General features: G+C 40.0%; 2 protein-coding genes and 1 long non-coding RNA gene across 4 annotated transcripts; 2 read left to right on the top strand and 1 right to left on the bottom strand.

Moving 5' to 3' along the window:
- Window positions 1-1,294: 1,294 nt before the first annotated feature.
- LOC5579110 (nucleolar MIF4G domain-containing protein 1 homolog) lies at window positions 1,295-4,462 on the bottom strand. Its single transcript, XM_001657257.2, has 3 exons — window positions 4,340-4,462; window positions 2,376-4,271; window positions 1,295-2,310 (listed from the first exon to the last, which is right to left on the bottom strand). Exons 1-3 carry the CDS (start codon window positions 4,348-4,350, stop codon window positions 1,356-1,358), a joined length of 2,862 nt encoding a protein of 953 aa, XP_001657307.2. The 5' UTR covers window positions 4,351-4,462; the 3' UTR covers window positions 1,295-1,355.
- A 4,209-nt stretch (window positions 4,463-8,671) lies between these two features.
- LOC5579109 (dynamin-like 120 kDa protein, mitochondrial) lies at window positions 8,672-24,264 on the top strand. 2 transcript variants are annotated; one of them, XM_001657256.2, is made up of 11 exons: window positions 8,672-8,844; window positions 10,732-11,159; window positions 11,225-11,341; window positions 15,255-15,299; window positions 15,460-16,229; window positions 16,284-16,558; window positions 16,621-16,782; window positions 16,843-17,030; window positions 22,703-23,294; window positions 23,348-23,637; window positions 23,696-24,264. In XM_001657256.2, the coding sequence occupies exons 1-11, from the start codon at window positions 8,816-8,818 to the stop codon at window positions 23,758-23,760; spliced, it is 2,961 nt and encodes a 986-aa protein (XP_001657306.2). In that variant the 5' UTR covers window positions 8,672-8,815; the 3' UTR covers window positions 23,761-24,264. The 2 variants fall into 2 exon arrangements, with proteins under 2 accessions (XP_001657306.2, XP_021709973.1); XM_021854281.1 differs by lacking the exon at window positions 15,255-15,299.
- Window positions 11,839-12,810, top strand: LOC110679495. Its single transcript, XR_002502529.1, has 2 exons — window positions 11,839-12,589; window positions 12,648-12,810. It is a non-coding gene; the product is annotated as an uncharacterized LOC110679495 (long non-coding RNA).
- Window positions 24,265-25,310: the final 1,046 nt, after the last annotated feature.

Raw genomic sequence — 25,310 nt, 5'->3', positions numbered from 1 at the left:
TATTGACCCTGTATAAATAGAGGCACTGAATTATGTACACTGAAGAAGATTATGGCCAATCCCAGCCGAACTTCTAGTTGATTCTTTGTGCATTTTCACTGACTTCGGTCAATTACGGAATAGCAACCATTGATATGTGTAGTCAGTCTAAGCTAAGCTAAGCTACAAGATCACTGATTTAATAAAATTTTAATGATTTTTGTGATCAATTCACATTAAATGCTATTATTTTACAGATAGCAACTTCGACATCACTGCGCTTAACGATCGCGATGATTGTGCACACACGATAGACGCGTCCCGACGCATCCCGACGCACCGCACTGTGGAGCTTTTCAATTATTTTGGGTAGTCCAAATTGATAAACTCTTGGTATGATTTTATGCTTCGTAGAGATGGTTTTTGTAATTTGAGAGAATCGAAAAACAAACAACGTATGAGTTTCAAGTTTCTATACTTTGCCCAACCTTTCCGCAGTGAAAATTAATACAACAGAAAAAAAGTTGGATATTTTAGACTATAAACACAGGCATGTCTCAGTGTGCGGTGGCGGCGTCGATTCACAGCAAGTGAAAACCACGGCCATAATAGTTTTGAGTGTTGCGGTTGATAAAACTTTATAAATATTTGATTCCCGTTTGAAATGTGTTCCTTTAAGGAAAGTGAATGAAAGATTTGTTTAGTGGAAGTGTAGTGAACGCAATATGAAATGCGAAACACAAATGTTTGCTGCAGAATTACAATGGAAAAGGTAAGCACCTTCTATTTACAAGTGTAGTTGTGTGAGGCAATGAAATGAGGCATAAAATCGGAGATTTTTTTGAGAATATAAATCTCATGTATATTGTCGCTAAATTGATAATGCTGTATCTGAGAGTGGTGATTAAATATTGAAATACAACCTGAAGTATTTTTCTTCGCATAAATTATCCATTAAATCAGGTGATAAGCAGTTATATTTCATCGATGTTGCAAATACCAATACTATCATAACAATATGATAATGATTTTTGAAGAAGCCATTTTGTGATGACGCACCAAAAGGCCTTAAGAGGTAGAAATTCTTTTCATCCTAATGATTTTACAATCGCTACGTTTTTCTGAACAAAGGGTTTTTCTGTTGCAATGGATTTTCCTATATGTCTGTTATTTTTAAAATCGTTTATTGCAGCGTCTGCAACAATTTCTGTAGAATGTGTAATTTTGAGAATGGGCGTGGTCAGCTACAATAGTAAATATTACCTCAGATTTTTTCCCGTGTGCAAATTTCTTTCCATCCTACCAACAATATAACACACAGTGGAATCTTCAAATATTAAGCATTTAATTAGATAATTACATTCTATCTACCATACCTAGAACTGCACCCGCGATTCCGAAGTATCCAGCATCCGATCGGCCATTCGAATTCGCTGCTGCAGCAGTTGTAGTTGCTCCTCTGGAACACTCGACTTGTCACTTCCTTTCAGCAGAAAATGATGCAAAAATAAACGCAAACTGTCTTTGAAGCCCTTCAGCTTGAAACTGGGAGCAATCCTGTTAAACACCTGCAGACATTTGTTCTCATCCTCCAAGAGCAATATGCCCAACATGATCTGCCGTACCACTCGTAGGGTTACCTTATCGATTTCGGCAAATTCGATCACTTTAAGGACAGACAAAGCCAAACCCCCTTCACTTATCAAATACGTTAGCAATTTCGCTATGTTCCTCGATGGAGATGGCTTCAGGGTATGAATTTCCTTCAGACGATCCCAAATGGCATATTGGATGGCCAACTGATAGCGACGATCATATTCGCAGAACTTTTGCGAAAGTATACTGTAGTACGGGTTATAATCTTTCTCTGATAGACAACAGTGCAGTATAACTGTAGCCATCACTCGTTGGTCCTTGATGGACAGACGCAGGATTTTGTCGAATGCATCCAAATAGTCTTCTGCACTCATAATAGCACAGAAAATGTTACGCTTATCATCAGTGTTCATTCGCTGTTTTCGTGCCAATTCCAACAATTGCTGACTGAAACCACCAGCGTTTCCTCCTGTTGAGTTATTGCCAGAAGCTGCATCTTTGCCGTCCTTTTTGCCATGCCAAGCAGACCCAACTAACCACCATTTGCCTCGTTCGTCAACGTTGAGCAAATCGTCCAAACCAATATTAATCGTGCTGACGTACTTTCCGCTTGTGATCATACCCTTCAATATTTTACGGAAATGTTCCACCAGGGTAGGATCATATTGGGGAATCTTATTCATGTTGTTGTTCTTAACCGCCAAAAGCGTATCCAGCATAAACTTAACACGGGTGCTGAAAAAAAAATTGAATAGTATTTTAGAACTTTTGTTTACAGTTTAGAGCCGATGAAATCTTACTCATTCTTCAATTCAGCTGGAGCTTCGGCTGCCTTTTTCTGTGCCTTCTGAATCATTTCCTTCAGCGCAAGAGGATCATCCTTTCGCAGTACGAAACCAATAGATCTCAACACCAGCAGTATACATTCCACCGCTTTTTCGTTGAAATTGCAAAGCAGCCGATCAATGATGTCGTACATAAGTTTGTTCTTGAAAATTTGGAACGTGTACAGGTGACACAGAATCAACACGCAATTGTCCAGCGTCTTGTCTTCGACATCGAAGGCGTCGATTTGCTTGACAAGACTGTTGAACCGCTCTACAACCGTTTCCAAAAAGTGAGAACCCACCTCCGAACCGACGTTTGCGTGCAGGATAGTAACCAAAAGCGTATGTTCCAACACCATTCTCTCAGGCGATAGACTGTTAGACACTATCGCTTCCAATATCAAATTCGTCAGCGTGTTGTTCATATCGAATCGCGCATTTTGCATGTACAAGTTATCGAGCTCGATTGAAATCCTGTGAACATTAGTTTCCGCTAGTCGATTGATTTGTCCCTTCAGTTGCCGCTTGAGTCTCATCAATTTCTCCTGACGTTTTGCATCGCCGCCATTTTCGGCTTCCATGCGAGCTCTCAGATGAGGAGGAACGTACTTTCCACTGCCGGAATCTTCTTTGATTACATTACCACTTTTATCTCGTTTTCGACCATAGATATCTTCCCAAACTTCTGCCTTTTCTTTACTTTTCCCATCGGATGTCTGTTCTTTCTCCTCGTGATCTTCATCGTCATTTTCACCTTCCGAATGAATTCCTTCCAATAGATCATCCAATCCATCTTCTTCGCTGTCATCACCGCCAAAAACGTCCTCGTCAAACTCTGAATCCTCTTCCGGTTCAGGTTCTGGTTCATGTTTCTTTTGCTTTTTCTTTAGTTTGGAAGAGTTATCTTCTTCTTGAAATGTTACCTTTTTGGATTTACTTTTCTTTTGCTTTTTAGCAACAGGTTCCTCTTCATCATCTTCTTCAATGGACATATCTTCACTTATTTCATCGTCATTCGATTCATACAGCTCGTCGTTATCAGAAAAATCATCCTCTGCATTTTCATCCAATTCGATCTCCATTTCGGAGTCATATCCACCTAAGCTGTCCAACTCGTCATCTCCTTGATACTTTTTTTCGATTTCCTTCAACTTTTCCATTCGCTGCTTCTCCTTCTCCTGCCGAGACTTCTTTCCCTTTTTGGAAATATTATTTTCGACCTTAGCTTCCTTAGCCTTCTTTCCCAGAACTTCCTGCACGTCATCTGCAAACTCATCTTCCGATTGTTCATTCATGTCAGCTGCCTCCTTCGCCGCTTCGTACATTTTCTTAATGTTTTCCTCCGAGCAAAGCTCCAACGCATAATCCAATCCATCATTGAAACTTTTCGGTACTCCTTGCTTGTTCTTTCGCCTATTGATCTTCAGGAGTTTCTCGTATTTTTTGATAACCATATCATCCTCCTCATTCGCAGCCTCGAGTTGTTCAATTCGTTTATCCTTCAATCCATGTTCATAGCTTTTTAGTTCCTTTAATTCCTCTTGACGTTCCTTCTCCAACTGACTCATGGGCTGCTGAACACTCTTTTTACTCATTCCCGTTTCTTCAATCTCGTCTTCAAAATCGGACTCAATTTCCTCATCGTCGATGTCATCTTCTTCTTCGCTGTCGGCATCACGTTTACTATTTTCTGCACGATCTTCTTCCTGTGGAAAGCGATCTTTCCGTTTCCGGCTGTGGTAATTGAACCTGTTGATTTTCTTCTGTTGGCGCTTTTCCTTGCGGATTTCCTTCCGTGTCTTCGGCTGATTCGTTCGGCGCTGCTGCTTTGATTTGCCCGAGAATCCCAGACGGACGTGTTTCTGTGGTCTTTACGTGAAGATACATCACAAATGTTAATGATAGTGATTAGTACAAATGTTAAGCGTATTAATTACCTTATTTTCATGGTTAACAATCTTTTAAATATGTTTTTCTTGCAAAATTAGAGGAAGTTACAACACTACCAAATTGCTTCTGTAGTAATCACTACGAAAATGAGACCATAACAGATAATAGAAAAAAACACGTGCTTGAAAATGACAACCTAGCGAGCCAGAGGGACAACAACAACGTGTTTCACGTACTATTACAGGAAAGATGCACATTGTGCACCCGTTACGCGTTTTATTATTTTATTTATCGGGCATAGTGCCCTGGGACAGCGGATCTGGTGGACTACACAGCGCACTTTGCCCGACGTAGATCCAACGCAAAGGGTTGAAGAAAATCCGTTTTTCGAGTGTTTAAAATTCCGGTTTTCAACTGCGTGAATGATATTATCACCAGGGGGAGACAATAGGGTGGGGCTTATTTCCAAAAATCTTCCGTAGTCAGGATTTACAAAGTGGAAAATGATCATCGGTCCCAAAATAACATCCTGTGAAAAAATGAGAATTTTTGGTGAAGGTTTAGAGGTGGCGCAAAGGGCGTATGTGCAGTTTTTCCATTTTAGTGAACTCTGAAAACTTTTGGTATGCTTTTCAGCTTGTTTTGGTGATTTTAGGACCCTTAAGGGCAAAAAATCACCTCAAAATTGCGATATCTTCAATCCTTTAGATGATATTTGACGAAATATATTTTATGCATGCGATTTTTGGCCCTTGAATAGGTTACAATGACTGATTACTATGAACCCGAATAAGCATATGAATAGCTTGGGAGGATTCCTATGCTAGTAGCATGGAACGAAGAGCAAAGAAGAATGAGAGAAAGAACAAAGTACACAAAAGAATGTAAGGTGGGGTGGGTTAAACAGCGGGAGGGTGTAACTGATGATGTCTCTTCTGTACGTTTGCCGAATGGTGGTGGTATATTTCCACCATATCTTGCTTGAATCCATTCCCATATCATTTAACAATATCCGAGCAGTATCATATATTGTTACTGATTGGTATGGGTTACTCATACTGTTTGAAATGGTGAGCTGTTTTGAAATCCATATAGTTATACATAAAAGCAACTATTTATGATACATTAACCGTAACCGTTACAAGATGTTTATTGTCCTTAAAATAAGACAAACTATATTTTGCTATGCGGGAATACTATACATTTCGCCACTAATTGGAATACAGTTCGTTGAATTGTTTTTGTATTGTACAATAATTCACAAATTGCTTATGAAGACAATACATGAACAATATATCGTATTGTATTTTCAAAATGTATGTATGAGAAAATATCTATACCGTGCACCCCCGCTAATTTGAACGGTACCTCATGCAAACCATCGGGGTTCATTTTTAATTTGAACATCTAGTCACCCTAGAATCGTGTTTCTGGTAACCTCTTTCGCTGTTTTGTTTTGATTTTGCGTTCCGTTTCACAGCGTTCCATTTCACTTTACTCCGTTCCATGAGCTAAATGACGTTTGAACCATTTTTAATCTGAACGACGTGCAAATTAGCGGGGAACAAATTAAAAAGTGTTCAGATTAAATGTGGTCAAACCAACGGGGGTACCCGGTATTATCGGTAGTATCGTATCAATATACTTAACAACCCATACATTATATTGCAAAAATCTCATATACCATACAGTGAACTGTTCAAAACAATATATTGTACTGTAATTGTATTGTCATTTTGCAATATACTGTATTGTATTTCCAATATATTGAATGGTACTGTTACAATACGTTATATTGTTTTTGTATTGTATTTTTTTATCCGGGTGGTTATCTCAAGGTTCTCTGATCGATTCCTGATTATTTTTTTTGCACTTTTGATGAATATATTTTATGAAATTTGTTAGAATTATAATGATTATTTTTTATAAGGTATTCTTAAAGCGAAGCGGGCCGTCATTGAAATCTGTACGCGTCGTTGATGATTGTTGCTAATTCACCTCACAATTTCGAATCAAAGAAAATCAGTTGGTTTTGCACTGACACATCTGAAACAGTATCGGCATGCTTTATACATGTTAGCACGTACTATGATACATTTTTAAGCCAATATAAACTATAAAGACTAAGTTTTATCAAGCAGCCTTAAGGCAAAGTAGGCCGTCATTGAAATTTGTACTGGACATCGATGATTGTGGCTAATAGGGTAATGACTGTTTATTTTGTTCTCAAACGCTAACAGTTGGCGCCAGCAGCAAAAATTACAGACAACAACCTTTCGAACATTCAGTTTCTCTTACCGGCCGCCGAGCGACGACACTGTTGTTTGTATGTCACCCACTGATCGCGCTACGCTGGATTCTCAAATTTCTCAAACTTTCAACACAAACGCATGGAAGAATGGTAGTCGGAGAACTGTCAAAACGTATGAAAAATAATGAAAATCGTAAATTGCTTGCAATTAGGAAACCGGATCAAAAAAATAATGATTAGAAATCAAGTGTAAAGTGAATACATAACTTTTTGTGTTTAGTTTATCTTCCGTGGTGCTTTCTTTGCTTCAGGATTTCGTTTTTACTACCATTGAAAAAGAGCCATCTATTGCCTTTTCAGTTTTGAATATCGCCCCATTGGTTCAACGATTGCGAGTTAAAGAAAATCACTTGGTTTTGCACTGACATAGCTGAAAAAGGATCAGCATACTTTCTGCATATACCTAATCGCAAGTAGTGATACTTTTCTGAATCATATTACTCATGATGAATGAGTTTTATCACTTGAAATTGCAAGCTGCAAAATCAACATGGCTGTCAAAACGAATGACGGACTACTTTGCCTTAAGGTGATTATAGAACGAAGCCACACCTCAAATTTACAAGAGCACAATACTTGAGAACCAAACAGCACTCCGCGTTGAAAATCTATCCCGTTGGTCACCACCAGCATGCAAGCAATTTGATTGGTTTTCAACGCGAACTGTTGTCAGATTCTCTCGTCTTGTGCACTTGAAAATTCGAAGTTTGGCTTCGTTTTATAATCACCTTAAGACATTTATCAATATTTGTTATAATAAAAGAAGCAAGGTTTTTTTTATGAACTTCGAAGGTTACTTTGGTTGAGTGGTATGTTTTTATGGTTTTTATTGGTAGGAGACACTCAGAAACACGGTTAATCATAGAATTACACAGAAATTTTGGCAATTAATGACAGTTTTCTGTCTCTTTTTTACTTTGGTGGTAATTTTTATGCTATTTGTCAATTCCAGGCCCATGACAACCATATATCGATACACAGTGTTCTCCGTAGCCAGGATGTCCCGGGCGATAAGTTAATATCGCCCACTGTCAGTTGTAGGAACTGTGAAAATAAAGACCATTGTTTTGTTTAATTGTTTGTTATGGTTTGATTATCAATTTTTGATATTGGTAAATCAGCTAATAATGTGCCGAAAAGTTGAAGCACATTCAACATTTCGATGGTTTTGGAAGGAGAGCAAACATTAAAAGGCATCCTGCAAGCCTCCAAGCAAGCAATCAGTGATTTGATTGTGACACTTGCTCGATTATGGATCATAAACGTTAAACAAAACTTCGCATTCTGATTGCACTCTCAATTCAAATTTCCCTGAAAATGAGTAAAACCATGGAGATGTTGACTACGCTAAAAGTCGTCCCGTGCCATGGGCTTGGTCAATTCGCCTTGGTTGAAACATCGTTGAACTAGTAACCAGTAGAAATTACGGTTAGTGTAAAAATTCACAGCACAATGAAAGAGAAGCAGATATAAAATTGTCATAAATTACTAAGATAGTCATTAATGCGCTCAAACTTTAGTTATTCGGTGATTATTTTCAATTCTGAAGCCTGATTCGCTGCTGACAAGTAATTTCTTGGCCTATCTTGATGCATGGGAAATTTCTGCAAGGAATCGATCAAGGAAGCGCTTTTTTTCTGATCGCAGTACGCAGTTGAAAAGAAGTGTCAGTTCAAACGGGAGTCACTGTAGAAAACTTCTGAAAGGAATCGGCGAGAAATTTCTATAGCGATTCCTGTTCAGCAGCAAATCAGGCTTGAGTATGTATACATTTTAATCATTGGCCCTTTGAAATTGGTGATCGTGCTTCACTTCCTTTGCCCCTGCACGATAGCAATCCACTTGAGCTCTCGCCGAGCGGTGTCACGAACACATGCGCAAATTTGCTGGTTGAAAATACTGCCATTTGATTTCGCTGGGAACAGCTGATCTTTATTTATATTTTCAACCAGCAATTTTTAAGTAGTGTTGGTGACATGTAACGTGTATGTACACGAACGCAGAAACCACTCTTGGCCGCTTCTGCATCGTTTTTTGGTTGTCAACTTTGCGTCACGCCAGCGGTTTTCATCGCTTCACTCTATCCTGTCAGTGCCCGAGGTAAAAGTTCGCGACATCGTTCGGCGATTGTGGTGTCGAATTTTTACATTTTTTCGCTGGAAAATAATGCCCAACTAGTGCAATCAGTGCAGGAAACCGTACCGGAACAACGATGGCACAGTTATTGCGTGGAAAAGCCAGGTAAGATGAACGTTTTCCGCTGGAAAATGCGATTTCTTTCATTGCGGTCAGCGAGTTGAGGTACGGAGAAAAGTGATGATGATCGTCATTCGTTTTCGCAGCCGACTGCAACAGAGCACATAAAGCGATCGGTGAAAATCAGATGATGTTATGTAAAAAGTTTATTGATTATTTTCTTCGCTTTATCTTTGCTTGTGGATGCGTAGGGCTGTCCTTGAGGGGATGGAGAAATGTTGCACCGGGGTGACGCTTTTCGTGCAGAAAAAGAGTTTTTAACGTAGGGTAAGGGTGGATAAGATGGATCACCTATGGAAAGGATTCCCATATAATCCCAAATACAAATCGAATAAGTCAATTATTGGCCTTTGTTTCTTCCTTTTTCAGTGGAATTCGATCAAAAGTCAGTCACTATTTCCCTTATCTTTGCAGTGAATTCTGATCCAAAATATTTAACCAGGGATTTACAAAGGGATTGAAAATTTTGCTAAATGCTATTCCAGGGATCAGGATATCCTGCGGAGATTTTATCAGGGCTGGTAGCGTCAGAAAAATGAGCACTAAGCAATATTATGATAAAAATAAATTATAGGCTGAGTAAGCTATTCAAACAGGAAGACAACACTTTTTTTAAAGACACACTTTGTTGATTTGAAAATCAAAAGGTCAAAAACCTGAGAGTTTCGATTCATTTTCTGGATAGAGAGAAAGACGAAATATTCTTTATACATTTTTGTTGGGGCTTTGGGAGACCTGAGCAAAATTTTAGAAACGATTTTCAGTTGATTAGTCTGGCCGAGGGTGTTATTTTTACTTTTCTACGAGAGCCAGAACGAATTTCTGACCTAAGTGTTGAATAGTAGTAAATTAAAAGGTATCTCCAACCTACCTTCTTGAAAGAGCTTCGGAAAACTTCTTCGGAAGGTGAGCCAGATTATCAGAAACTCTAACCAAACGCTATTCGAACAAATTTGTTTGCTAATCTCCTCTCACAGTATTTGAAAGTCTTCAATGATTTTTAACCAGGAACAGAAACAGAAATTCTATCACATTTTTTTCAAAATTCCTAGATTAGATGCTGAATAAAAACAAAGTTTTAAAATATTAGCCTCTTTGTGATGCTTCTGAAAAGAAATGCCTTGACGGATAACGTTTGATGAATATTTCAAATTACTAGTGCAAACTACATTTTAATATCAATTTTCGTTTTCATTGGACAAACACCTTGTACTATAAAAGTCACTTTTAGTCATAATTTTGATTATATTATTCACTACAGTCACTATTATGTTGCTGCTTGGCCGCTAACAGCTCTGTTTTTTTTATCAAATTTAGTTTTCTACCCACTTTTCCAGTAGTGACTTTAGCATATCTCCCAAAGAACCCTACAGACGTTATTTCAAGAAAATTTCCTAGAATTCATTCAAGTTGAAAAAAAATCGTTAAAAATGTTTTTTTCCGGACACTTTCTTACACTTGCTCATATCATAGGAGGGTTCTCTGGAGTAATTATCTTTAGAGAAATTTTTGGTTAAAATCTTGGAAAAACTTAACGACCTTCCTGGAGGAAATCCTAAGAAATCAGTGTAGTCATCTCTGGAGAAATTATTGCTTGAGCTCATGAAAATATCTTGAACGAAAATCTTGGATGAAAACCTATCGAAATCGGTTGAAGAATCACTGGATGAACTCCATTGTTTTCGTGAGAAATTTATTTTGAAATATTTGGAATAATTCCTGAAGACATTCATGGCAGAGTCTCTTGAGTAATCTTTGGGGATATTCTTAACAAAAAAAAATCCTGGTTGAACTCTTGAAGGTATATTGAACATCTCTACCACGCGTAATGAGTTAATTAATTTAGAATATTAATTTTGAACGCTGTTTCAGCATTGACCCGCGGTTCAAACACATCCGACCAACAGTGTACGCTCTGAGTCGTGTGAACTTCTCCGGATTTACGTACAATGGAAACGGTAGCGGCCGGAGTTCCGGGGGCAGCCAGCGCCGTCAGAATTTCTACTATCAGGAGTTCCTGCGCGGACCTAAGTTCGGAGGCTACCAGTACTATCAGTCTTCGCGGGGATACGGAATGCTGGTCGGTCGTGTCCTGCGAGGGGTGCTAAAGCTGCGCTATCTGGTTCTCGGTGGAGCGATAGGCGGTGGAGTGACATTGAACAAGCGTTACGAAGAGTGGAAGGATGGACTGCCGGACATGAAGTGGCTCGAGGAGGTACTGCCCGATAATGACAAATGGGGCCAGTTCACCAAAAGTTTGCTAGCCGTCAAGGACTCGGTCAAAGATTCCATCGAAATCGGTGAGTTTTCGAGGTATTGTAAATATGATGTTGAATAAGCTGACAAAATAATTTGTTGTTTTCAGATCCACGTTTGAAACAGCTGAGTGAGAACAAGATTAACGAGTGGCGCGAGTGGTTTGATAAACGGTTGGATAATGCCATTGAGGCGGCCGAAACGCAACAGAACCCTCAAATTGAAAGTAAGTATAGCGTCTTCATGTATGCATAGAACATGTTGGTGACAAGCTCAATAAGGTGGCCCATATACATGAAAAAATTAACTTAAAAAAAATCCCACAAATTTGTTCATTTAGACCCCCAGAAGCTACTTTGTTAATTTGTGCGGAATCAGGAGGGAGAGGGTTAGAAAATCGCGCCCGTTCCACCCCAGGGAAAAGCCAAATTGCAGTTTGTCCAGGTAGGGTAGGAGAGAGTCTCCGGGTATAGGGACACTAGAAGTTTGTTGTCATTTTGGTCGTTGGATTGGCTCAACTGATATAAACTAAACATATTTGATTCAAATCATAGAATTTTTAATTTTAATTAAGCAAAATTGTTCTGCGTGTTGAACTACACTTGCTAGATACTTGGGCACTTCCATGATTCACTTTGGCATGGGGATTTTATCTCGGCCGAGGTGTCTGAAACTTTGCGATTAGAAGCACTTTAATGCGACGCATATTGTGGCCAAATATGAGCTCAGTAGCTTTCGAAAAACCCCACTGGCGAAGTGAATCAAAAGTGTCAAGAATAAGATGCGACTCCCTGTCTGAAACAATTTTAGTTATGATTTGTTGAATTTGAACGAAAAAACGGGTTTTAGTTTTTGAATATTGCTTATGATTGAACGATAGATTTTTAGAAAGATGTTCGAAGTAATATAGAATATATTTTATCAATTGAAATTTTGCAAATTGTTATAGCAGCAAATTTTAAACCAATCATTGCGCCATTCAGGAAAAACTTACACTCAAAATAATCCAAACGTCATTGCTAGGTGAAAAATCACGTAGATCAATCCAAATTCATTCTACCTTGACTTTACCTGACTAATGTAATAGTCACCGGTCCATAAATAAACATCAAATGGAGAGCCGGTCATTTTCACTGTGGTAATCCTATCACACTTACGTGAAAATCATCTAGGCACTTAGTTCATTCTGACGCGAGTTTTGACATTTGCACCTTGCGTTCATTCTGTGTTGAGCTCAAATGGGCAGATAGTACCCGCCATTTTTTTCAAGAAATTTCTCGGATTTTAATGTTTCAATCAATCGATTTCAAGGTAAATATGCTTTAGATTCGAATAATCTCGTATTAATGAAACAGTTATTAATTATGGCAGTGTTTTGTGAAACTTCAAGCAGCAAGATACGACTCGCTAACTGTAAACAGTTTTGGATTCTGGTACCGGACGGATTGTTTAGTCAAATGGGAAACTTGAGTTTGTAAGTGATCTTTCTAATTCCCCATTTCTACGAATAATTATGTTTTACATTTCTGCAGAAATATTCGAATGAAACCGTATCATAACGCCGATGCTTGTACTACGACCTCTGAGATCAAAGCACTTATTGGGGCAAACGAAATCAAACAGTAGTGTTCTAATTCTCCTACATACTGTTAAGCTTTGTTGAATAAACTGATACTGGATAGTGATTGAATGTGATAAATGTTTTCACCTTTTTAGTTCGTTTCACTTTTATCCAAATAGAAGAAAAAAAAAAACTACCCAAAACCCATACAGAACAGGTGGCTTCTACTAAAATATGTTAATAACTTTTATTGCACAATTATGTAGGATCTATTGGAAGGCTTCGTATTAACTACGGTAAATTCACGTAGCTATTACGTAAACCACCGATGGAACGGATGAAGTTCATCAGTTCATGCGTTCATTCTGTGTTACCTATGATTCACGTAAGTGCTACGTGGAAAGTGCGATGGAAAAAAAACCACGTATGTTTTCACGTAGCAGTGACGTGTGGATTATTTTGAGTGTAAATACTGTAAATAGGAATTCTCGATTACTTTTTCAAATCGACGTAAGTAACTTCCATACAGTTTTGAGAAAATTAATTCAGAAGAATCAGAACCTGTCTTCTAAAACTGTTTTAAAATGAATCACCTTTTTCACATTTTTTCGCCGTGTACATTGCTTAAATTTTGCATACAATAAGCTCGCATTCAAAAACTAGGGAGTTCCTGTTATTTCCCACAAAAAAATATTACAAAATGATAAGCCGATTTATTCAGTTACTTTCGACGTTTTTGTACCAGTGTAAAATCGGCTCAAGTAGTGTTTTGTTTTGATTCGTGGTTAAGTCACTTTGTCTCTCCATACAGCGGAGCGGCGAAAGTAGTGGTTAGGTAGCGAAAGTTGAAAATCTTACTTTCGTCGTTTTGTAATTCCGGAAAGTAAACGTTCTAAAAGTGAAAAATCAAGTTGGTATAGAGCAAAATGTGTAGAATTTCGTCTGCGAAACACGTAGAATCGATAAAGTAAGTTTGTATACTTTTTTGACTTGAGTCTGTTTGAATAAGTTTTCGAGAATTGGTTTAATTTTTAACTCAATTTAAAGCCGGGGAAATATTGAGAACCGTACCGGGAAAAACTCGGGAATTTCAAAACTGAATTTCGGTGGCCACCTTGATGATCCGGGCATAGAGGATATCTCAAAATAAATACACTCAAAATAATCCAAACGTCATTGTTACGTGAAAACATACGTGGTTTTTTTCCATCGCACTTTCCACGTAGCTCTTACGTTAATCATAGGTAGCCCAGAATGAACGCATGAACTTTTGAACTTCGTCCATTCCACCGGCGCTACACGTAAGAGCTACGTGGATTTTCTGGTAGCCTTTACGAAGCGTTTCAATAGGACCTAGATGGTTTTGCATTAAATTTAACTGGAATAAAGACGAACCTTATCTCTAATAGGCTAGAAAACTAATTCCCAATTGGAAAATGTAAACAGACCTAAAAGATTGTGATATTTTTATATTCAATCTGGGCATTGTGAATCCTGTTTCCCAAATGTTGCGAATTTGTTCTGTTTTGTTGCAGCCTTCGCCTTCGCGTGCTATAATTGATAGAGGTTATAAATCAGGTATAAAATATGAAGTAATGCAGGGATTCTTCGGTATTCAAAGCATATTTACCTTGAAATCAATCTAACACAGGGTTTAAAGTTCAGCAGCTTCTGAATTTCCTCAAAAATCAAGCGGGCGCCATCTTAGGATTTGCGCTCAACACCAAATGTACATACAACATGCAGATGTCAAAATGAACTTAGGCACCTACGTGAATTTCACGTAAGTGCGATAGGTAACCTCAGTAACAATTACCGATTTACTATTTGATGGTTATGAATGGCTTAGTGATCTTTATCTTAGTCAGGTAAAGAGGAGGCAAAATGAATTTGATCTACGTGATTTTTCACGTAGCAATGACGTTTGGATTTTTTTGAGTGATATATATTTGTATGAAAAGTGTGATACCTTTCAAAGTGTTTGAGGGTTTGTCACTCAATTAGTTTGTTTCGCTTGTTCAATGCGTTTCAGTTAGTAACAGTTTTGTAGGGGAATGCTTTTTTGTTTCTTAACGAAAATACTTCCAGTTTGTTTCAGTTTCTTCTCTATTGATTGGAGAATCTTTAAATCAATAATAAAATACATTCATTGACTATAGTGCCACCTATAGTCGAATGTGTAATTAAAACCGTTTTCTCATAAGTTTAATCATTATTTTGCATACAAACTTCAAGCTCGTTTAACTCTTTCTTCCCCCTTAAATATGATGGATAACGCTCAAATTTCCACAGCTTCTGAAGGTCCAAATGAAGAAATTCGATGGTGTAACTAAAGATTTTGTAGTTTAATCATTATGGGCCACGCTACTGCTCAAGTATTTTTAGCATCGTCGTTGCTGGTTGGGGTTTTGGGCCATTCAAGAATGATTAAACTAACTTTACGTGAAGTAGATGTGTTAAATATTTTTCTAGCAAATTCGAAATCGATTCTATTCAATAAACCACGAAGCCTAGCCACGACGAGTCGCACAACATATTTAACCAAGCCAACTTTTATTTCTTTTCTTTTGGTCTCTAGGTTCCTTCCAGAATCTATCTGAACTCATATCAGATCTTTACGGAGGTAATGCATAAAAAAAAAACAAATCGCGTACAAAATTCACTATCTATTCGACCATCTGTCCATCTTTCTCCTGTAGTGATTTAGTCATTCTTGAATCCAAAAGAATATGACTATCGATCACTCTCACTGTATTAACTATTTTAACGTTTCCACATTCTAGCTACCAAAGAAGAACTTCGCAGCAAGAATACTGTGAATGCTAAGAGTCTGTCGGCGGAGGAAAGCCGAAGGCGTGTAGATACACTCCAGTCGCAGGTCGATGCGCTCCAAACGGAAATCATGAACGTGCAGCTTAAATATCAGCGGGAGATCGAAAAGCTGGAGAAAGAGAACCGCGATCTTCGGCAGCAATACCTGATCCTAAAGACTAACCGCAAGCAGCCGCAGAAGAAGCGCATCAAAAAATCGCTCATTGACATGTACTCAGAAGTGCTAGATGAATTGTCGGGATATGATACCAGCTACAGCACAGCGGATCATCTACCACGAGTTGTGGTGGTTGGTGATCAAAGCAGTGGCAAGACTTCGGTTTTGGAAGCTATAGCACAAGCTCGGATTTTCCCCCGAGGCAGTGGCGAAATGATGACTCGAGCACCAGTGAAGGTAACACTATCGGAAGGCCCCTACCACGTGGCCCAATTCCGTGACTCAGATCGAGAATACGATCTCACCAGGGAAAGCGACCTGGCCGATTTACGGCGTGATGTGGAAATTAGGATGCGGAATTCCGTGCGCGGTGGAAAAACCGTTAGTATGGACGTGATTTCGATGACCGTGAAGGGGCCCGGATTGCAGCGGATGGTTCTGGTCGATCTACCGGGTATCATTTCTACGCAGACGGTGGACATGGCTGCCGACACCAAAGACTCGATAAAGCACATGACTGAGCACTACATGAGCAATCCCAATGCGATTATTCTGTGCATTCAGGTTTGTATAGTCTGACCGATTTAGAAACTTTTACGCGAAATTTTGATATTACAGGATGGTTCCGTGGACGCCGAGCGTAGTAATGTGACGGATTTGGTATCGCAATGCGATCCGTTGGGCAAGCGGACGATATTCGTCCTGACCAAGGTCGACATGGCCGAGGATTTGGCTGATCCGAATCGAATCAGGAAAATCTTGTCCGGAAAGTTGTTCCCTATGAAGGCTCTCGGTTACTTTGCCGTCGTTACCGGTCGCGGTCGAAAGGACGATTCGATCGAAACCATCCGCGAGTACGAGGAGAAATTCTTCAAAAACTCCAAATTGTTCCAGTAGGTTGCATTTGGGAAAACAGGTGATATGAAAACTTGACGACTTTGATGTTCTTTTGTAGAAGTGGTGTCACGATGTCGCACCAGGTCACAACGCGCAACCTCAGTCTCGCAGTGGCCGATCGCTTCTGGAAAATGGTTCGGGAAACTATCGAACAACAGGCCGACGCATTCAAAGCTACTCGTTTTAATTTGGAAACGGAGTGGAAGAACAATTTCCCGAGGTAGGTTTAGATTTGAACGGATTCGAATGATTTATTCCTCATGATTGCTTTTTTACGCAGACTACGTGAATCTGGCCGAGATGAACTCTTTGAAAAAGCTAAAGGCGAAGTGCTGGACGAGGTGGTGAATCTTTCACAGGTGTCTGCGAAAAAGTGGGAAGAATTGCTCAACGATAAGCTTTGGGAAAAGTTGTCGAACTATGTGTTCGAGAACGTATATCTGCCAGCGGCACAGTCCGGTTCAACAAGTAAGTTTGATTTATTTTATGACATTTGGTCATAACGCATTCACAGCGGGTGTAACTATCAAGTACCACAGCAAGCTTGATGAATGGATAATGGGATTCAACGTAGACGACTGATCCTCAACAATCTGTGGGAGTAGGTATATTCACGGAGCGGTGAGCGCAGCAGTAAGTCAGCCGTAAAAAATCAGGCAACGAATGATCAACGAAGAACCGGGTCAATTGGCAAAGACCATAGGGTCGTAAAGGGACTAGCGATTGGAAGCTCGGTACGTGGAGTTGTAAATCTTTCAACCTTATCGGGAGCATACGCATACTGAGGTGTGTTGGAAGGGATCAATGGTGCAAAAGTTTAGAGGTAATCATACCATCACCAGAGCTGCGGCAACACACACGAGCTAGGAACAGCTTTTATAGTGATGGGTCATATACAAAGGCGCGTGATCGGATGATGACCGATCAATGAGAGAATGTGCAAGTTGAGGACCAAAGGCCGGTTCTTCAACTTCAGCATAATAAACGTGCACAGTCCTCACTCAGGAAGCACTAATGATGATAAAAACGCTTTTTACGTGCAGCTCCAACGCGAGTACGACAGCTGCCCAAGCCACGACGTCAAAATCATCATAGGAGATCTTAACGCTCAGGTTGGCCAGGAGGAGGAGTTCATACCGACTATTGGAAAGTTCAGCGCCCGCCGGCTGACGAACGAAAACGGCTTACGACTAATTGACTTCGCCGCCTCCAAGAATATGGCCATTCGTAGCACCTACTTCCAGCACAGCCTTCCATATCGATACACCTGGAGGTCACCACAGCAGACAGAATCACAACTCAACCACGTTCTGATTGATGGACGGCACTTCTCCGACATTATATGCGTCAGGAACTATCGTGGAACTAACATCGACTCTGACCACGTACAATGGTAATGGCTTCGTGCCGAGAGCTGAGAAGTGCAGGTATAAGGACGGGAGCATCTTGACGGACGAACATGAGGTGATCGAAAGGTGGAAGCAGCACTTCGATGAACAGCTGAATGGCTCTGAGAGCACAGGCAATGAAGGCCAAGACAACGGAGTAAATGCCTTCGTCGGTACTGCGGACGATGGAAATCAACCATCTCCACTTTGAAAGAAGTTAAGAATGCCATTTAACAGCTCAAGAACAATTAGGCTGCTGGTAAGGATGGTATCGGAGCTGAACTTATAAAGATAGAGCCGGAGAGGCTGGCCATTTGTCTGCCCCGATTAATAGGCACAATCTGGGAAACAAAACAGCTACCGGAGGAGTTGAAGGAAGGGGTAATATGCCCCATCTACAAGAATGGCGACAAGTTAGATTGTGTGAACTTTCGAGCGATTACCATCCTAATCGCGGCCTACAAAATTTTAGATCAGATCATCTTTTGTCGTCTGTCACCTGTAGAAAACGAGTTCGTTGGAAGTTATTCAGCCGGTTTCGTTGGCGGCCGATCGACAACGGACCAGAACTTTACTTCAAGGCAGCATATGATAGTATCAACCGCGTAGAGGTATGGACGAGAACAGCTTTCCCGGGAAGCTCATAAGGTTGTGGAAGATTTCAGGCGAACATTCTATGGACCTTCCTTAGCCAAGTGGGTAAAGTCCGCGGCTAAAAAGCAAAACCATGCTGAAGGTGTCTGGGTTCGATCCCCGGTCGGTCCAGGACCTTTTTGTAATGTAAATTTCCTTGACTCCCCTGGGCATAAAGTATCATAGTACCTGTCACACGATATACGAATGCGAAAATCACAACATTGGCAAAGCAAGCTCTCAGTTAATAACTGTGGAAGTGCTCATAGACCACTAAGCTGAGAAGCAGGCTCTGTCCCAGTGAGGACCTAATGCCAAGAGCATAAGCATGAGCATGAGAATAGATGACCGTACAATTCGTAGTTGCTACTCCGTGATTGACCAGAACAATCGAAGTTGCACAGGGAATTTATGAATGGGGCTTGGGATTAGCTTACCATTCTTTAATGTGCACAAATCGAGAGCTCAAATTTTAAAAGTCAATAACGGCGCCGGCCACGTCCTTACGGTCATCGGGGAAGGGAAGGAATGTTAGTTAGAAAACCGTTGTTATTAGAAACCGAGTATACCTCTGCATCTCCACAGTTGTCATTGAAAGGATATTGGGTTAGTGAAATAAGGTAAAGATCTGGGAGTCACCAATGGTTGGTGATGCGATCCATGATTAATCATGCCTAATCGGATTCGCGATATAATTGGAAAAACGCATTGTACCCCGAACAAGTGTTCATCACTCGCCCCCGCAAGAGCAAGCGACTCGATCAATAGATCAAGCACTACTAACGATCCGCGGCGCTTTTTCATTTCACTACTCGACCTACGCTCGACATTTTTGATCCTCTAGTGAGGACCTAATGCCAAGAAGAAGAAAAAGATTCTATGAATCCCGCGCGGGGACTACGACAAGGTGATGGACTTTCGTGCCTGTTGTTCAATATTGGGCTAGAAGGTGTTATGCGGACAGTCGGGCTTAACAGCCAGGGTACGATTTTCACGAGATCCAGTCAATTTGTTTGCTTCGCGGATGATATGGACATTGTCGGCCGAACATCTGAAAAGGTAGCAGACCTGTCGACCTGCCTGAAACGCGAGACAGCAAAAGTTGGACTGGTGGTGAATGCGTCCAAGTAAAGTAGTACATGCTAGTATGTGGAACAGAGCGCGACAGGGCTCGCCTAGGTAGCAGTGTTACGATAGACCGGGATACGTTCGAGTTCGTCTGCTCTCGATCCTAGGTGACAGCTGATAATAACGTTAGCCGTGAAATACGGAGGCGCATCATCAGCGAAAGTCGGGCCACTATGGCCTCCACAAGAAGCTGCGGTAAAAAAAGATGCACCCCCGCACTAAATGTACCATGTACAAGACGCTTATAAAACCGGTAGTTCTCTACGGGCATGGCACGTGGATAATGCTCGAGGACACGCACTTGGAGTCTTCGAACGCCGGGTGCTTAGGACGATCTTCGGCGGCGTCCAGGAAACGGTGTGTGGCGGCGAAGGATGAACCACGAGCTCGCCCATTTCTACGGCGAACCCAGTATCCAGAAGGTAGCCAAAGCTGGGAGGATACGATGGGCCGGGCATGTTGCAAGAATGCCAGTTATTGCGTTTCCCTCACTCGCTTCCACGCATAGTCGGGAGCTAGAAAGCTGTTTCTTTAAGCATAATCTTCCGATTCTCGCTTTTACACAATCGGTTTAACGGGGGGTCCGTAGCCTTGAGGTTACGCTTTCGCTTCATAAGCGGAAGGTCATGGGTTTGATTCCCAGCCCCTCCATTAAAAATCCGTCCAGCCATCAGAAAATGCCGCACGGAGGATCGTGCTTTGGGGAGCACATCCATCCTCCGTCAGTATCAGATGGTGACTGAGACAAACTGACCCTCTTCACAGGCAGCTAGCCTCAAACGAATCAGGAACGCGGCAAAACAAACCACCGCAAGAGCATTGGACTATGGCTTATATGGAATTTGATTGGAATAACGGGAATAACAGCAGAGCACTATCCTACCTACTCGGTGTGAGAGTAGAAGAGAATGAAAGTAGATGTAGGGTCAGGCGGGGCAAGATGAGCACCCTAAGGATAAGCGAGATTTAAGCCTACTTAAACGTTCTTATTTTGGTAAAATTGGTAACCATCCTTAACTTTTACATTATTACTTTGACCTCCAACCATTGAAAGTTTTAAAAAATAGCTTTTTTATCATTGGTCAAAAAAAAACTGCGGGGCAAGATGGGTACCCCCATAAAAAGATGCAATTTGCTAAATACAATATCACAAGATATTATCTTTAATATCTGATAATATTTATCTTCAACTAGCTTAGTTTTTGAAACTTTTATCAGGAAATAAATAACTTCATAAATTGCTAAGATTTTACTTAAAAAACGATTAAATTTGTTGTTTGTTTATATAAAAATTGTTTTGTGCAAAGAAGATACCGTAAGTCAAGCCCACAGCTAAATGTAGTTCTATAATTTCACACTTTTACTTAATTTTGAACATGGTGCTCATCTTGCCCCAAGGGTGTAAATTTATTAATATAATCAAAACAATTGAAATATTTTTTTAAGTTTGATAAAAGTTTTGCTCGTGATTATCTACAGAAGATTGTTCTATAACTATACGGCCAAAAACGTGTGAATTAATTTGTTTACGCAACAAAAATATCACTTTTAAATGAACAAATCCTATATGACAAGGTAAATTTTTGGACTTCTATGTATTTTTAACAATATTTACGTTGTGCTGTTGATTTATTAGCAGAAATTTATGGCCATCATATCAACTTAATGATATTCATCAGAACCGCAAATAATTTATTGAAAAAAATCGGCAGGAACGACACAAACTGGGGGTCTCCATCTTGCCCCGGGTGCTCATCTTGCCCCACATTCCCCTAAATATAAATTAGTTGAAAATAGATCTGTATCTGTGTGGCCACGAGCATAGAGTGCCTTTCAAATAAATATAAGGAAAAAAAAAACAATCGGTTTCTACGCTTCCATGCTACACTCCACCCAGTACGGTTCAGCTATCACTGAATGTTCGGTAGCAGCAGATTTTTTGCTATTTTTTATCGGTGGCGTTCGGGTGAGTGAGTAAATTTCCCCATTCTTGCGGACAGCGACCCTGCAAAGATGGTGTTCGCTTCGGATCCGGTTGGTACAAGAAGGCGTGGAGCGCAGCCAGCTAGGTGAGCGGATATAGCGCACAGCGGTTTGGCGAGCGTAGGCCAGAGCCGAGGATGGAGGTATACGGCCACGAACCGAGTATTGTAGCGTGAAATTTTTGATTCAGTGTTATCTGTTTAATTGTAACTTAATAAATGAATGAAGGAAGACATGCGACAATTTTACGAAATGTCATCTGCTTTGATTGTGAAGGTAACTTGTTGACAGGTAAAAGATAGGGTAGAAAGAGCATTTCGAGATCTTGTTGAATGAAGAGAACATGATTGCATCGGAAATCAGATTGACCATAGTTAAACAGACCTAACATATACGAATAATGTGATCAAAATTGCGTGTATTGGATTTACCAGCAAGACAAAATACATGATCGCTGGGAGAAAGAGCAGCAAAAATAAAGTCATTATCGTAAACTGTCAACAAAAATATTCTTATATTCAGTATACCAGAAACCAGTGAATAAATTGTCACACAACACCCAGCAACTAAGAAATTGTCATCTCCTATTCTTGTTGCAACAATTTTATTCCGCAACATCAGTTTATCACCACTTGAACAGAATATGACGAAGATCGATCTCCACGTGTGCAGCGATTTTCTGGGCTTCGAATTGCAGTTTTCGAGAACTTTCTCTGCGTTGGTAAACATTGGCACACTATCAAACAGCATGCATAACAAAAATTTGATTTTGTGTTTAAAATAATTGATTAATCACGAGTTGAAAAGGTTGCAACAATGTTGTGCCCTGTGATTGTCATGACAATTTTGCTTCTAATTGTATCCCAATCCGCAAAAGTATGGATAAACGGGTTGTGAGCGACTTGCTTTGTTGTTTGTTTTTCGTCTCCTTTGATGACAATTTGATTCACTGCCAGAAACACATTCTTAAGAATGAAAAATAATTTACGAATGTATTGTTTTACTCAGATTCCTTCAACACTATGGTGGACATCAAGTTGCGCCAGTGGGCCGAACAAGCTCTACCCGCCAAGTCTGTAGAAGCCGGATGGGAAGCCCTACAGAAAGAGTTCCAGCACCTGATGGAGGTGGCTCGAAAAACGCCCGATCACGATGATCTGTACGACAATCTGAAGAGCGCAGTCATCGATGAAGCCATTCGCCGCCACTCTTGGGAAGACAAAGCCATTGATATGCTGCGAGTCATTCAACTAAATACTCTAGAAGACCGAAGCGTGCACGATAAGAACGAGTGGGACCAGGCCGTGCGGTTCTTCGAGAGCTCTGTCAAGGAGAAGCTTCAGCACACAGAGCAAACAATTAGTGAAATGTTCGGACCGACAACGACTCAAAAGTGGCTCCATTGGCGCTCGTCCACTGAAGATCAGAACAAGCGGAAACACGTTAAAAGTGAACTCGACAAAATTCTCGGTAGTGACTCAAAACATTCGCCCACACTTAGCTACGACGAACTGACGACGGTGCGGAAAAACCTTCAACGTAACAACGTTGAAGTCGAGACGGACTATATCCGTGAAACCTGGTATCCCATCTATAGAAGGTAAGTCTGTGAATTTTTGAATTCTTCACCTTTTAACATATTTACCATCGCAGGCACTTCCTCAAGCAAGCCCTCAACCGAGCGTACGACTGCCGTAAAGCATACTACCTTTACACCCAGCAGGGTTCCGATTGCGAAATAAACTGCAGCGATGTGGTGCTGTTCTGGCGCATCCAACAGGTGATCAAAGTGACTGCCAATGCCCTGCGGCAGCAGGTGATCAATCGAGAAGCCCGCCGGTTGGACAAAGAAATCAAGGAAGTGTTGGACGAATATGGCGAAGACGACGAGAAGAAGCAACAGCTGCTAACTGGAAAGCGTGTCACGTTAGCAGAGGAACTTAGTGAGTAATCTCTCGTTTCGATTCGATGATTTTAATTCTAATAATTTCCTCTTTTCAGTTCGAGTACGACATATTCAGGAGAAACTGGAAGAGTTTATCAATGCGCTTAACCAAGAAAAGTAATCACGAGAGCCAAATCGTAAAAAATGCATCTAGTCCATCGCGGAGACGGATACCGGAATAAGAACGCACGCTGCTTTAGAAGCATTCATCCTACACAAACGAAAAAGAAGCGAATCGTTTATTAGGAAACAAAGTACCTTCCAAAGTACCCTTAGTTTCATCGTGAGGAAAAATTCTCTAAAACTACTTAATTAGATCACCTACATCCAAATGCATCCCTAATAATGTTGTCCATTACTGCTAGCATGCGATTCCAGCCTAAGCTATTTATCATTATTGTAGCTTCAAATTGTTTTCGAAATGTTCCTTCAAAATGTATTTGATTTGAATTGTATCTTTTATTTCCTTTTACTTCGAATTGGTGCAGCAGCATAGTCCTGTTAGACACGAATCAGACTCCTTATTAGATCGTAACATTTTGTCTTGTGATTTAAGCTAGTGTAACGAGCGAGGTATTTCAAACCGTTAGGCTGAATTGGAATAAAATTTGCATTGAATCGAAAATGTTAGCCAGTGATTACTTTTTCCGAAAAATCTTTTTATTGGTCGAATTCTGTAACGGTTTTTAAAACCTAAAATTTAGGTTTCTGGTAATCTTCGATGCGAGTGAAGAGGAATCTCGTCTCGTAGCGAGATGACAGAACTCGATCCGAATGTGATAAGTACCCGTTTGATTTACCCGATGATTCCCTTAATTCAATTAATTGAGCCAAGTTTTCATGTCAGATTTATTTGCAAACACATATAGTTTTTTTCCATGTGGTTTTTCACATAACGTTCATCAGTTTACGACATGAATATTCGCTATTTGATTATGATCAGATTCATCAGACAAAACACATATCATTGATTAGAAATACATATGTGAGTTATTGGATTTTGTTAATGAATCCCATGCGAAATTCAGATGAAACTTATTAATTTTCTTCGCGACTTTTATATGATCGTTTAATGAATTTTAATGGGGTATAGTTTACATTGAGGGTTTTATTCTACTGAAATAGACGAAACATAAAATTTCCTTTTTAAATTATTTATTCAATACATTATCTGCGTTCATTCATCTTTTTGCAAATGATAACGAAGATGGGTATCAGAAGGCCGGCTCCAGACGCATTAATCGAAAGTAATAATATGCTCTATATAATTTCATTGTGTGATAGCTCAATGCATCATTAAATATTATTTTAACTTGAAATATCGCTTCGTCTATTGTCCGATGAGCTCGACTTCCACATATTAACAACAAAATATTGTTTTGTATCGTGTACCGATTACAACTCTGCTTCTTTCTCCCATGATTCATTATCTTGAAGAAGACTGAGATTATCTGATGATGTTCCTCCTGCAAATTTTAAATTCAAACAATGAATTAACATTTGATTATTTTGAATATATACATTAAACTTACACTGAGCCAATTAATCCGATTATATTTATCTGGGAAATCATATACACGCATCAGAATTCATATTTGATAGGTTTCATTAACACCCAATAAAGACTATATGAAGGTACAATGAGGTTTAAATAATAACAATATGGAAATC

This window comes from Aedes aegypti, chromosome 3 (assembly GCF_002204515.2).
Source record: "Aedes aegypti strain LVP_AGWG chromosome 3, AaegL5.0 Primary Assembly, whole genome shotgun sequence".
In the NCBI taxonomy this organism is placed as follows: Eukaryota; Metazoa; Arthropoda; class Insecta; order Diptera; family Culicidae; genus Aedes; species Aedes aegypti.
Note: the sequence above shows the minus strand (reverse complement) of the source record. Positions and strands in the feature narration are given on the sequence as shown.